This window comes from Indicator indicator, unplaced genomic scaffold (assembly GCF_027791375.1).
Source record: "Indicator indicator isolate 239-I01 unplaced genomic scaffold, UM_Iind_1.1 iindUn_scaffold_52, whole genome shotgun sequence".
Classification (NCBI taxonomy): Eukaryota; Metazoa; Chordata; class Aves; order Piciformes; family Indicatoridae; genus Indicator; species Indicator indicator.
This window is the reverse complement of record NW_026539187.1, coordinates 1,116-14,139: the sequence shown is the minus strand read 5'-3', so window position 1 is coordinate 14,139 and position 13,024 is coordinate 1,116. Positions and strand designations below refer to the sequence as shown.

The window sequence follows — 13,024 nt, the reverse complement described above, 5'->3', positions numbered from 1 at the left end:
GTGACTCCTTGCACAGGGCAGAGCTGCTGCCTGCTGGAGGAGCAGTGGAGCAGCCCTGCAGGGGGCTGAGGGAGAGGCAGGAAGCAGAGCAGCCCTACCTTGACACTCTCCAGGCGGATCTGGTAGCCCACAGTGAGCCCAACCCTTTCAGTCCTCTCCTTGGCCACCCGCTCGGCCACGGAGATGGCGGAGATCCTGCGGGGCTGAGTGCAGATGATGTTGGCCACGCTGCTGGGGCAGCCTTGCAGGGAAGCATCCAAGATGAACTGAGGGATCTGAGTGGTTTTCCCACAGCTGGGGGGACAAAAGCAGGGATCAGGTAAACCAGGAACCCCACGGCTCCCGGCACGGCACATCCGCCCCGGGGGAGTCTGCTTCAGGTCATTAGCAACAGCCTGCAGGGGAAGGTTGGAGGGGAGAGGAGAGGGAGAGGAGGGGGTTGGGAGAGCAAGGAGGAGGGGGGTGGGAGAGGGAGAGGAGGGGGGTGGGAGAGGGAGAGGAGGGGGGTGGGAGAGGGAGAGGAGGGGGGTGGGAGGGGGAGAGGAGGGGGGTGGGAGGGGGAGAGGAGGGGGGTGGGAGGGGGAGAGGAGGGGGGTGGGAGGGGGAGAGGAGGGGGGTGGGAGGGGGAGAGGGAGAGGGAGAGGGAGAGGGAGAGGGACCAAGGGGGTGGGAGAGGAGGGGGGCAGGAAAAGGAGAGGAGGGATACAGGAGAGTAAGGAAGGCGGGCAGGAGAGCAATGATGGGGAGCAGGAGAGCAAGGATAGAGGGAGGGACAGGGAGAGGAGTGGGGTGGGAGAGGAGGAGGGCAGTAGAGGGAGGGAAGGTGGGCAGGAGAGTGAGGAAGGGGCCAGGAGAGGAAGGAAGGGGCCAGGAGAGGAAGGAAGGGGCCAGGAGAGGAAGGCTCTCTGGGTGATGCCCAATGCCAGCACAAAGGGCAATGGTGGAAACTGAGACATAGGAAGTTCCATGGAAACAGGAGGAAGAATTTTGTCACTGAGGGTGCCAGAGCCCTGGGACAGGCTGCCCAGGGGGGATGTGGAGTCTCCCTCTCTGGAGACTTTCCAACCCCACCTGGCTGTGTTCCTGTGTGCCCTGCCCTGAGTGCCCCTGCTCTGGCAGGCGGCTGGGCTGGATGATCTCTGGAGGTCCCTTCCAACCCCTAACACTCTGTGACTCTGTGACCCTTCTCTGCATGCTCTGACAGATCAGTCTGCACCTGCAACCCCACTCTTACCCTGTCATGCCACTCACAACCAGAACTTGGTGGCTCCTGAGCAGCTCCAGGATCCTGTCTCTCTCTTGCCACGCAGGCAGCTTCTGTCTTTCATACAAGAGGGACTGGAAGTGCCTGGAAGACTTGACACACAAAACCAGACAGCAAGACAGTGAGACCACCACTGGAGTGGAACAGAACTACCTGCAAAGGTGTCCCTGCAGTGAGCATGGCAAGAGCTGCCCTGGGCTGTGCCCTGTACCTTCCTGCGGCGGAACTGGGCACAGATCCTGGCGTTCTCCTGGCACACAGCCCTTGCCTGCACCTCGGACTTCTGGGACTGCTTCTTCCTCAGGTTCACATAGCTCTCCTTCCCCACAACAACTTCCTCAGGCTCATCTTCCTCCTCCTCCTCCTCCTCTTCTTCTTCTTCTTCTTCCACAGGCTCTGCCACAGCTGAGGCTTGAGACAGAGAATGCACAGTTAGGTATTCTGGTTCCAGAGGAACAGCACTGCAGAGAAGAGAGACACCTTGGAACCATAGAATTGTCAGGGCTGGAAGGGACCTCAAGGCTCAGCCAGTCCCAACCCCCCTGCCATGGCCAGGGACACCTCACACTCCAGCAGGTTGCTCACAGCCACATCCAGCCTGGCTGCAAAAACCTCCAGGGATGAGGCTTCCACCACCTCCCTGGGCAACCTCTGCCAGGCTCTCACCACCCTCATGGGGAACAACTTCTTCCTCACATCCAATCTCAATCTCCCCACTTCGAGTTTTGCTCCATCCCCCCCAGTTCTATCACTCCCTGCTGTAGTGTGAGGTGTCCCTGCCCATGGCAGGGGGGTTGGAACTGGCTGAGCCTTGAGGTCTCTTCCAACCCTGCCAGTTCTGTGAGTCTATGACTCTCTGGTGTCACCTGGCCCACAGGCTGTTGGCAAGGTGCTGCTCCTGCAGAGCCTGCCTTGGGATGTGGTGATGAGGATGCAGCCCCACGCATGATGGAGGCTCCTCAGGTGCCAGCCCTGCTGCCCCAGAGTTGGTGCTGGACTTGTGCCAGTGCCCAGGGAAAAGTTCCTGGGGAGCAGTGACCTACAGAGGCTCAGCACCTCTCAGTTCAAGGCTGTTCCCTGCCCACAGCTGCTCCCAGAGTCAGAAGGTCCTGGGTTTGCAGAAACTGAATCCCATTCTTGTTTGCTTTTGAGAGCACTCCTGAGTCAGGGGAGGGGACAAGGTGGTGCTTTGGGTTCAGGGTGGTTCTTGTATGGCTTCAGTGCTGCTTTCATCCCGGGGACAGCTCACCCCAGGCCCTTGCAAAACCCTAACAGATCTGTGATTCTATGACTTCCTGAGGCACAGACAGATGATGGATCTGCCTCACCACATGACCTTTACATCCAGAATCAGATTTGGAACAGGTGCCTGAATTGGGCTCTCTGCCTCCTTATTTTTCCTTTTTTTTTCCCCAATCTTTTTGTCTGTTGGTTTTTTTTTGAGCCTAGAAACCACAGAGGACAATTTGCTTTACCTTCAGCCATTGGATTTGAAGTGGCCACACTATCAGCCTGGAGCTGCACTGCAGGTGTTGCCAGCAGGGCCACAGGAGGAACACTGTACTTGTGGTGAGTGCTTCTGAGGAGTAACTCACTGATCTCCAAGCCATCTTCCAAACAAGTCACTAAGGTGTACACCACTGGCTCCCCAGCCTCTGCAGCCAGCAAGGCCTTGCCAAAGAGCAGCTCAGCAATGTGCAAACGACAAGCAGGAGGCAATTTCTCATCAGTGGAATAAAATGCCACCAGAGGTGCCTGGAGAGGGTATTTGTTTCCTTCAGGAAACCTCACTTCAAGTTCATAGAGAGGACCATCATGGTGAGCCCTCAGGTGAGCACCATCCGCAGAGCTCCCGCCTGGCCTTAGCGGGTGCTTAGGAGGGAGCTCGTGAGCAAACCTGCACTTTGAACCGAACCTGCAGCCTCCTTGGAGATAGAATTTGCATATTTCCTTGGAAGCCTGCTTTCCTGTGTCCTTAGCACAAGCCCCCTTGGGGTTAGATGGGTGGAGTCTGTCTGCCAAGTAGTCCAACTCCAGGGGAAAAGTCCAAACGCGGTTCGGAATTCTTTCGACGAACTTCTCTCCGTAGATTGAGCGGAGGGCGAAAGCCTCTTCATGCCTCTGCTCCAAACACTCCTCTGGGCTGGCTTCAGCAGCTGCTGCAGAAACCTCCAGCTGCTCTCCATACCTGTCAGCAAAGCACTGCAACAGCAAATACTCCAAGGAAGCCCCAATGTTGCCGTTGCAGGATCGCAGCACCGCCCGGCAGCGCTGGCTGTCGAAACCATACCTGCAAGAGAAGAGAGGCAACCGTGCAGCAAGGCAGGGACAGGCACTGCTGTGCAGATGAACTACCACAGGAACTCAAGAGGAGCTCAACAACCACAGGGACTCAAGAGGAGCTCAACAACCACAGGGACTCAAGAGGAGCTCAACAACCACAGGGACTCAAGAGGAGCTAAACAACCACAGGGACTCATGAGGAGCTCAACAACCACAGGAACTCAAGAGGAGCTCAACAACCACAGGGACTGATGTGGAGCTAAATAACCACAGGGACTGCTCTGGAGCTAAATAACCACAGGGACTGATGTGGAGCTAAATAACCACAGGAACTCAAGAGGAGCTAAATAACCACAGGGACTGAAGTGGAGCTAAATAACCACAGGGACTGATGTGGAGCTAAATAACCACAGGGACTGATATGGAGCTAAATAACCACAGGGACTGCTCTGGAGCTAAATAACCACAGGGACTGATGTGGAGCTAAATAACCACAGGGACTGATGTGGAGCTAAATAACCACAGGGACTGATGTGGAGCTAAATAACCACAGGGACTGAGGAGCTAAATAACCACAGGGACTGATGTGGAGCTAAATAACCACAGGGACTGATGTGGAGCTAAATAACCACAGGGACTGATGTGGAGCTAAATAACCACAGGGACTGATGTGGAGCTAAATAACCACAGGGACTGATGTGGAGCTAAATAACCACAGGGACTGATGTGGAGCTAAATAACCACAGGGACTGATGTGGAGCTAAATAACCACAGGGACTGAAGTGGAGCTAAATAACCACAGGGACTGCTCTGGAGCTAAATAACCACAGGGACTGATGTGGAGCTAAATAACCACAGGGACTGATGTGGAGCTAAATAACCACAGGGACTGATGTGGAGCTAAATAACCACAGGGACTGATGTGGAGCTAAATAACCACAGGGACTGATGTGGAGCTAAATAACCACAGGGACTGATGTGGAGCTAAATAACCACAGGGACTGATGTGGAGCTAAATAACCACAGGGACTGATGTGGAGCTAAATAACCACAGGGACTGATGTGGAGCTAAATAACCACAGGGACTGCTCTGGAGCTAAATAACCACAGGGACTGATGTGGAGCTAAATAACCACAGGGACTGATCTGGAGCTAAATAACCACAGGGACTGATGTGGAGCTAAATAACCACAGGGACTGATGTGGAGCTAAATAACCACAGGGACTGATGTGGAGCTAAATAACCACAGGGACTGATGTGGAGCTAAATAACCACAGGGACTGATGTGGAGCTAAATAACCACAGGGACTGATGTGGAGCTAAATAACCACAGGGACTGATGTGGAGCTAAATAACCACAGGGACTGATGTGGAGCTAAATAACCACAGGGACTGAAGTGGAGCTAAATAACCACAGGGACTGCTGTGGAGCTAAATAACCACAGGGACTGATGTGGAGCTAAATAACCACAGGGACTGAAGTGGAGCTAAATAACCACAGGGACTGATGTGGAGCTAAATAACCACAGGGACTGATGTGGAGCTAAATAACCACAGGGACTGCTCTGGAGCTAAATAACCACAGGGACTGCTCTGGAGCTAAATAACCACAGGGACTGAAGTGGAGCTAAATAACCACAGGGACTGCTCTGGAGCTAAATAACCACAGGGACTGATGTGGAGCTAAATAACCACAGGGACTGATGTGGAGCTAAATAACCACAGGGACTGAAGTGGAGCTAAATAACCACAGGGACTGATGTGGAGCTAAATAACCACAGGGACTGATGTGGAGCTAAATAACCACAGGGACTGATGTGGAGCTAAATAACCACAGGGACTGATGTGGAGCTAAATAACCACAGGGACTGCTCTGGAGCTAAATAACCACAGGGACTGATGTGGAGCTAAATAACCACAGGGACTGATGTGGAGCTAAATAACCACAGGGACTGATGTGGAGCTAAATAACCACAGGGACTGAAGTGGAGCTAAATAACCACAGGGACTGAAGTGGAGCTAAATAACCACAGGGACTGCTCTGGAGCTAAATAACCACAGGGACTGAAGTGGAGCTAAATAACCACAGGGACTGAAGTGGAGCTAAATAACCACAGGGACTGCTCTGGAGCTAAATAACCACAGGGACTGATGTGGAGCTAAATAACCACAGGGACTGAAGTGGAGCTAAATAACCACAGGGACTGATGTGGAGCTAAATAACCACAGGGACTGATGTGGAGCTAAATAACCACAGGGACTGATGTGGAGCTAAATAACCACAGGGACTGATGTGGAGCTAAATAACCACAGGGACTGAAGTGGAGCTAAATAACCACAGGGACTGATGTGGAGCTAAATAACCACAGGGACTGAAGTGGAGCTAAATAACCACAGGGACTGAAGTGGAGCTAAATAACCACAGGGACTGAAGTGGAGCTAAACAAACACAGCTCTGCTTCATTAGCCTCACAGGAAGGAAAGACAGAATTACAGCATTGGTTTACTTGGAAGTGAACTCCAAAGCTCATCCAGTCCAAGCTCCTGCACTCAGCAGGGACATCCTCCACTAGATCAGGTTGCCCACAGCCCTGTCCAGCCTCACCTTGAATATCTCCAGGGACAGGGCCCCAACCACCTCCCTGGGCATCCTGTTGCAGTGTTCCAGCAGCCTCCTGCTGCAGAACTTGTTCCTCACATCCAATCTCAACCTGCTCTGCTCTCATTCCAAACCATTGCCCCTGGTGCTGTCCCTGCAGGCCTTTGGGATCAGTCCCTCTGCAGCCTTCCTGTAGCTCCTTCAGGTACTGGCAGGCTGCTGTTAGGTCTGCCTGGAGTCTCCTCTTTTCCAGGCTGAACATCCCCAGCTCCCTCAGCCTGTATGGTAGGAGGCACTCTTACTAATACATGGGGACAGAACAACATCAAACGATTTGAAATGGCAATGGTAAGGAGTAATTTGTTGGCTAGAACTGCTGGTCTGTTCTCTGTAAGGTGACAAATCGAGGAACAAGTTCTGCAGCAGGAGGCTGCTGCAACACTGCAACAGGTTGACCAGGGAGGTGGCTGAGGTCCAATGCCTGCAGATATTCAAGGTGAGGCTGGACAGGGCTGTGGGCAACCTGATCTAGGGGAGGATGTCCCTGTTGAGTGCAGGGGTTGGACTGGATGAGCTTTGGAGGTCCCTTCCAGCCCAGAGCATTCTGTGACTCTAAATTAGTTTAGGAGGCAACTATCTCACACCTGAGAATGCAGCACGTAAGAATTACAGGATCAGATCTCCCAGCTCACAGGAGGTTAGGGGTTGGAAGGGACCTCTGGAGAGCTTCCAGTCCAAGCCCCCTGCCAGAGCAGGACCAGAGAATCCAGCACAGGGCACACAGGAACACATCCAGACAGGGCTGGGAAGGCTCCAGAGAAGGAGACTCCACAACCTCTCTGGGCAGCCTGCTCCAGGCCTCTGGGACCCTCCCAGGGAAGAAGTTCCTCCTCCTGTTGAGGTGGAACCTCCTGTGCTGCAGTTTCCATCCATTGCCCCTTGGCCTATCCCAGAGCACAACTGAGCAGAGCCTGTCCCTGTCCCCTCCCTCCTGACCCCCAGCCCTCAGCTATTGATAGACATTGATCAGATCCCTCTCAGCCTTCTCCTCTCCACACTAAACACCCCCAGGGCTCTCAGCCTCTCCTCCCCAGGCAGTGCTCCAGGCCCTTCAGCATCCTTGCAGCCCTCCCTTGCACTCTCTCCAGCAGATCCCTGTCCCTCCTGACCTGGGGAGCCCAGAGCTGGATGCAATATTCCAGGGGAGGTCTCAGCAGGGCAGAGGAGAGGGGGAGGAGAACCTCCCTGGCTCTGCTGGCCACACTCCTCTGAATGCAGCCCAGGCTCCCCTTGGCCTTCTTGGCCCCCAGGGCACATTGCTGTGCCATGCAGAACTTGCTGCCCACCAGCACTCCCAGCTCCTTCTCCTTGGGGCTGCTCTCCAGCAGATCCCCTCCCACCCTGTCCTGCTGCAGTTTCTTCTTCCTTCCCAGCTGCAGGACTCTGCACTTCTCCTGTTGAACCTCAGCAGGTTCCTCTCTGCCCAGCTCTCAGCCTGTCCAAGTCTCTGCATGGCCTCACAGCCTTCAGGTGTCTCAGCCAAGCCTCCAGTTTGGTCTCATCAGCAAACCTGCTGAGCAGACTCTGTCTGTCTGTCTGTCCCCTCATCAATGTCACTGATGAAGATGCTGAACTATGTAATTTTCATATATCTATATATAATTAAACTCTTCAGTAAAGCTGACTCCTCTCACATATAAAGTACTCCCAAACAAAGCCGAAATGTTAACAAATACTCATACAGGAGCAAAATGGGTGGAGAACACTTCCATGATGCATTAACTACTACAGCCATGCTCCCTGAGCTGTCCTCATTTCATTGTTTTGAAGAAAGAACTGAAAACTACACTTAAAAAAAAAAAAAAAAAGGAAAAGGAAAAAAAAGAGACTGGAGTGATTTATTGTCCATAAAAGCACTATTTAGAATTCATCTACTTAAAAGAAGACATAAACTCCCCAGTTCTGCACACAGAACTTCCCTGAAGGAAAAGTGGTGAGAGCCTGGCAGAGGTTGCCCAGGGAGGTGGTGGAAGCCTCATCCCTGGAGGTTTTTGCAGCCAGGCTGGATGTGGCTGTGAGCAACCTGCTGGAGTGTGAGGTGTCCCTGCCCATGGCAGGGGGGTTGGAACTGGCTGAGCCTTGAGGTCCCTTCCCACCCTGACAATTCTCTAATTCTATGATTCTGTGTCTGCAAGGAAGCAGGCAGAGAAAGGCACAAAGCATAGCAGAGATGAGAGAAGTGCCCAGGGTGCAAAGGACCTGAGTGGCTTTAGGAAGTCCCTGCAGGAGCAGTAGTCCAAGCAGTGTAGCTTGAGGGCCACACACTTCCAACCTGACAGCTTTTCAGGGTGGAGCTCCCAAAGGATGAAGGTGGTGGCACCATCAGGGCCCCTGAGAGGATGATGATGGCAATGCTGAGCACTGGGGAGCTGTGCCAGCAAGGCTTGCCTCTTGAGGTCAGGCTGGGAGTGGCACAGCTGGCAGTAGACCCAGCTGGCTTCTTGCTGAGGGTGTGATGGAGAAGGGTGTGATGGAAGGTTTCTAGCACAGTGCTGGAGGTCCCTTCCAAACCTGACAGCCCTGAGGAGTAGTGACTGACCTCTTCAGGACACAAATGACTCACCTGGACAGCTTGTGCACAGCAAAGGAAGACACTTCACTTTCCATAACCCTCTGCTCAGCTGGCTCAGCAGAGGACCTTGGTGTGAAGTCAGAGGCTTCCTGATCTGTTGCCCAGTACTGTTCATCATCAAGGTAATCAGGTTCTTCATTGTCTTCACCAGAACCAGCTACTCTGATAAAAAACAAGAGTTACCAAATTAACATGAAACAAACCTTGAGCAGACACAAAACTCTGCCTTTGCAGCCTGAAATCCTCCCTTTCAAGGCAAGGTTCTGCTACCCCTTTCCCCCAGAGTTCAGCACTGCAGAGGAACAAAGCAGCCTCAAACCCACAGGATCTGAGATCACATGAAAAGGTGAGGCTTAAAAAGACCACTGAGCTCATTCCCAACAGGATGCCTGTTAAAGGAGAGCCTCAGTTTCAACTAACTCTGATTGAGGAGCCAGCTCCTGCCCTTGAAGCTCTTGAAGAAGTTCTTTCACTCTTCTCTGATTCTCTGATGTCATGTGTATGGTCTGCAGAGGCATTCTTGTCTCAGGGCTGTCTTTAGTTTTGCCTCCTCTTCTGGCAGGGGCATTGGATCTAAAAATTAAAAGAGAACATGACAGTGACTTCTTTGCCTGGCTCAGGTGGCCTTGACTGAATTGGGATGTGTTAGGACCCAAACCTCTCACTCAAAACAGGAAAACCAAAGTAAGACAGGTCATTATCTAAGGACTATTCATGGAATGGTCTGGGTGGGAAGAGACTTCCAAAGGACATCCAGTCCAAACCCCTCTGCACTCAGCAGGGACATCCTGCACCAGAGCAGAGCCTTTTCCAGCCTGACCTTGAATATCTCCAGGCATGGGGCCTCAACCACCTCCCTGGGCAACCTGTTGCAGTGTTCCAGCAGCCTCCTGCTGCAGAACTTCTTCCTCACATCCAATCTCAATCTGCTCTGCTCTCATTCCAAACCATTGCCCTGGTCCTGTCCCTGCAGGCCTTTGGGAGCAGTCCCTCTGCAGCCTTCTTGTAGCCCCTTCAGGTCCTGGCAGGCTGCTGTTAGGTCTCCCTGGAGCCTTCTCTTCCCCAGGCTGCCCAAGCCCAGTTGAGTTCATTCTTACATGAGCAGGGGGTGAGTGTCTGCACCCACACTCACACACAGAGGCACAAATGTATTTTATCCTGAGTCAAAACCACAGTGATTTCATGAACTCTTTGCTAGCTTAAAGCTGTTCTCAGACTCCAGTCAAACCACATATTTCTAAGCTAGACTGCTCACCAGTCATTCAGGAGGCTTAAATTCATTTTAAGTTCACAGGCTCACAGGATGTTAGGGGTTGGAAGGGACCTCTGGAGATCTTCCAGTCCAAGCCCCCTGCCAGAGCAGGACCATAGAGTCCAGCACAGGGCACACAGGAACACATCCAGACAGGGCTGGGAAGGCTCCAGAGAAGGAGACTCCACAACCTCTCTGGGCAGCCTGCTCCAGGCCTCTGGGACCCTCCCAGGGAAGAAGTTCCTCCTCCTGTTGAGGTGGAACCTCCTGTGCTGCAGTTTCCATCCATTGCCCCTTGGCCTATCCCAGAGCACAACTGAGCAGAGCCTGTCCCTGTCCCCTCCCTCCTGACCCCCAGCCCTCAGCTATTGATAGACATTGATCAGATCCCTCTCAGCCTTCTCCTCTCCACACTAAACACCCCCAGGGCTCTCAGCCTCTCCTCCCCAGGCAGTGCTCCAGGCCCTTCAGCATCCTTGCAGCCCTCCCTTGCACTCTCTCCAGCAGATCCCTGTCCCTCCTGACCTGGGGAGCCCAGAGCTGGATGCAATATTCCAGGGGAGGTCTCAGCAGGGCAGAGGAGAGGGGGAGGAGAACCTCCCTGGCTCTGCTGGCCACACTCCTCTGAATGCAGCCCAGGCTCCCCTTGGCCTTCTTGGCCCCCAGGGCACATTGCTGTGCCATGCAGAACTTGCTGCCCACCAGCACTCCCAGCTCCTTCTCCTTGGGGCTGCTCTCCAGCAGATCCCCTCCCACCCTGTCCTGCTGCAGTTTCTTCTTCCTTCCCAGCTGCAGGACTCTGCACTTCTCCTGTTGAACCTCAGCAGGTTCCTCTCTGCCCAGCTCTCAGCCTGTCCAAAGATAAGCAGAGGGCTGGAGCACCTCTCTTATGAGGACAGACTGAGAGAGTTTGGGGCTGTTCAGTCTGGAGAAGAGAAGGCTCCGAGGTGACCTTCTTGTGGCCTTCCAGGATCTGAAGGAGGCTCCAAGAAATCTCAGGAGGGACTTTTTAGGATCTCAGGTAGTGACAGGAGAGGGAGGAACGGAATAAAAGTAGAAGTGGGGAGATTCAGGCTGCACATGAGGAAGAAGTTCTTCCCCATGAGAGTGGTGAGAGCCTGGAATGGGTTGTGCAGGGAGGTGGTTGAGGCCCCATCCCTGGAGGTGTTTAAGGCCAGGCTGGATGAGGCTTTGGCCAGCCTGATCTAGTGTGAGGTGTCCCTGCCCATGGCAGGGGAGTTGGAACTGGATGAGCCTTGTGGTCCCTTCCAACCCTGACTGATTCTGTGATTCTATGATAAGTCAGGCTGGATATCTGCACAGCCTTCAGCTGTATCAGCCAAGCCTCCACCCTGCTCCCTCATCAATGTCATTGATGAAGATGTTCAACAGCACTGCACCCAGCACTGATACCTGGGGGACCCCACTAGTTACAGCTATCCAATTATTTTATACTAACCACTTCTCTTGCTTTATAATACCCAAAAAAAAAAAAATAGCCCATGTTTATTAGTGCTCCTGATCAAGGATGTTCTGAAACTACTTTGGGACCAAAGCAGAAAATCAGAGGTGCTAACCTCTTTAGAAACAACCCCTTCACACTTTCCTAGCTAGAAAATGTTCATAAAAAAAGACACAGTAGTCACAGACTCACAGAGTGGGTTGGGTTGGAAGGGACCTTAAGGATCTTTCAGTTCCGACCCCCCCTGCCGTGGGCAGGGACACCTCCCCCCAGCCCAGCTTGCTCAAGGCCTCATCCAGCCTGGCCTTGAACACCTCCAGGGAGGAGGCAGCCACAGCCTCCCTGGGCAGCCTGTGCCAGTGTTCACAGTGAAACAGCTTCCTCACAGCTTCACCCTTCTGTATGTTCAAAGATGTCCATCCCCAGAGTATCCTAAACACCTCTGTGCCAACATCCCCCCCCCAAAATGAACAGAAAGACCTGGATTCCTGCCTTGGTTCCTTGAAAAGACAAAAGTCATCTCCATCATCCCAGATTTTAGATGAGCATTTCCTGCTTCCACCAGGCTGAGACTTGCTTGAATGGCCACTGCTGCCTCCTCCTCTTCCTCTGCTTCCTCTTCCTCGTCCTCCTCCTCCTCCTCTGTTGGGCCTTCCTCTTTTCCTCCCTGTTGAACTCATATTCTCCTGCTGAGGAAGGGACGAAAAACAAAAAGCAGCCCTTAGTGACCAAGGCGATGAAGTACACTGCAAACATCTGGGCACATACCACATGATTTGTGCTCTCCAGGTGGCACCCTCTGGAACTGTAGTTAATTCTACCTGCACTCTGGTGTATTCCTATGCACCTGAACCAAAGCACATTCTCCTAGAACACTGCTGAACAAGCTCTGTGGGGTTTAAAACTCAAAGCACTGTTCCTCACAGCTGTTCAAGCCACACCTGCAGGATCTCTGGTCAAAGGATGAGCAGAGGGCTGGAGGACAGACTGAGAGAGTTGGGGTTATGCAGGCTGGAGAGGAGAAGGCTCCCAGAAGACCTTCTTGTGGCCTTCCAGGATCTGAAGGGGGCTCCAAGAAAGCTGGGGAGGGACTTTTGAGGGTGTCAGGGAGTGATAGGACTGGGGGAATGGAGCAAAACTAGAAGTGGGGAGATTCAGATTGGATGTTAGGAAGAAGTTGTTCCCCTTGAGGGTGGTGAGAGCCTGGCAGAGGTTGCCCAGGGAGGTGGTGGAAGCCTCATCCCTGGAGGTTTTTGCAGCCAGGCTGGATGTGGCTGTGAGCAACCTGCTGGAGTGTGAGGTGTCCCTGCCCATGGCAGGGGGTTGGAACTGGATGAGCCTTCCAATCCTAACAATACTATCATTCTACCAGCAGTCTACAAGTCTATGATTCTACCAGTGCTGTTCCTCTGACACAGCTTTCTTGGACATGGGAACCCAAAGGACAAACCTTCAGGGGAGCTTTCACAGAAGAAAGCAGCCTGCGCCCTGCCACTTTGCAGCTGGGGGAGTTTGCAGGGCTGAGAGTAGG

The 13,024-nt window shown here is 53.1% G+C and overlaps 1 protein-coding gene across 1 annotated transcript in view; it reads right to left on the bottom strand.

Annotated features, from left to right (window-relative positions):
* Positions 1-12,173, bottom strand: part of DHX57 (DExH-box helicase 57) — a 37,728-nt gene extending 25,555 nt beyond the window's left edge. Inside the window, exons 1-7 of the mRNA XM_054398388.1 lie at positions 11,974-12,173; positions 9,200-9,352; positions 8,771-8,941; positions 2,740-3,554; positions 1,476-1,675; positions 1,235-1,356; positions 99-294 (exon numbers count right to left, since the gene is read on the bottom strand). Coding sequence (XP_054254363.1) covers positions 99-294; positions 1,235-1,356; positions 1,476-1,675; positions 2,740-3,554; positions 8,771-8,941; positions 9,200-9,352; positions 11,974-12,173 — 1,857 coding nt within the window. The remainder of the gene's footprint in view (positions 1-98; positions 295-1,234; positions 1,357-1,475; positions 1,676-2,739; positions 3,555-8,770; positions 8,942-9,199; positions 9,353-11,973) is intronic.
* Positions 12,174-13,024: the final 851 nt, after the last annotated feature.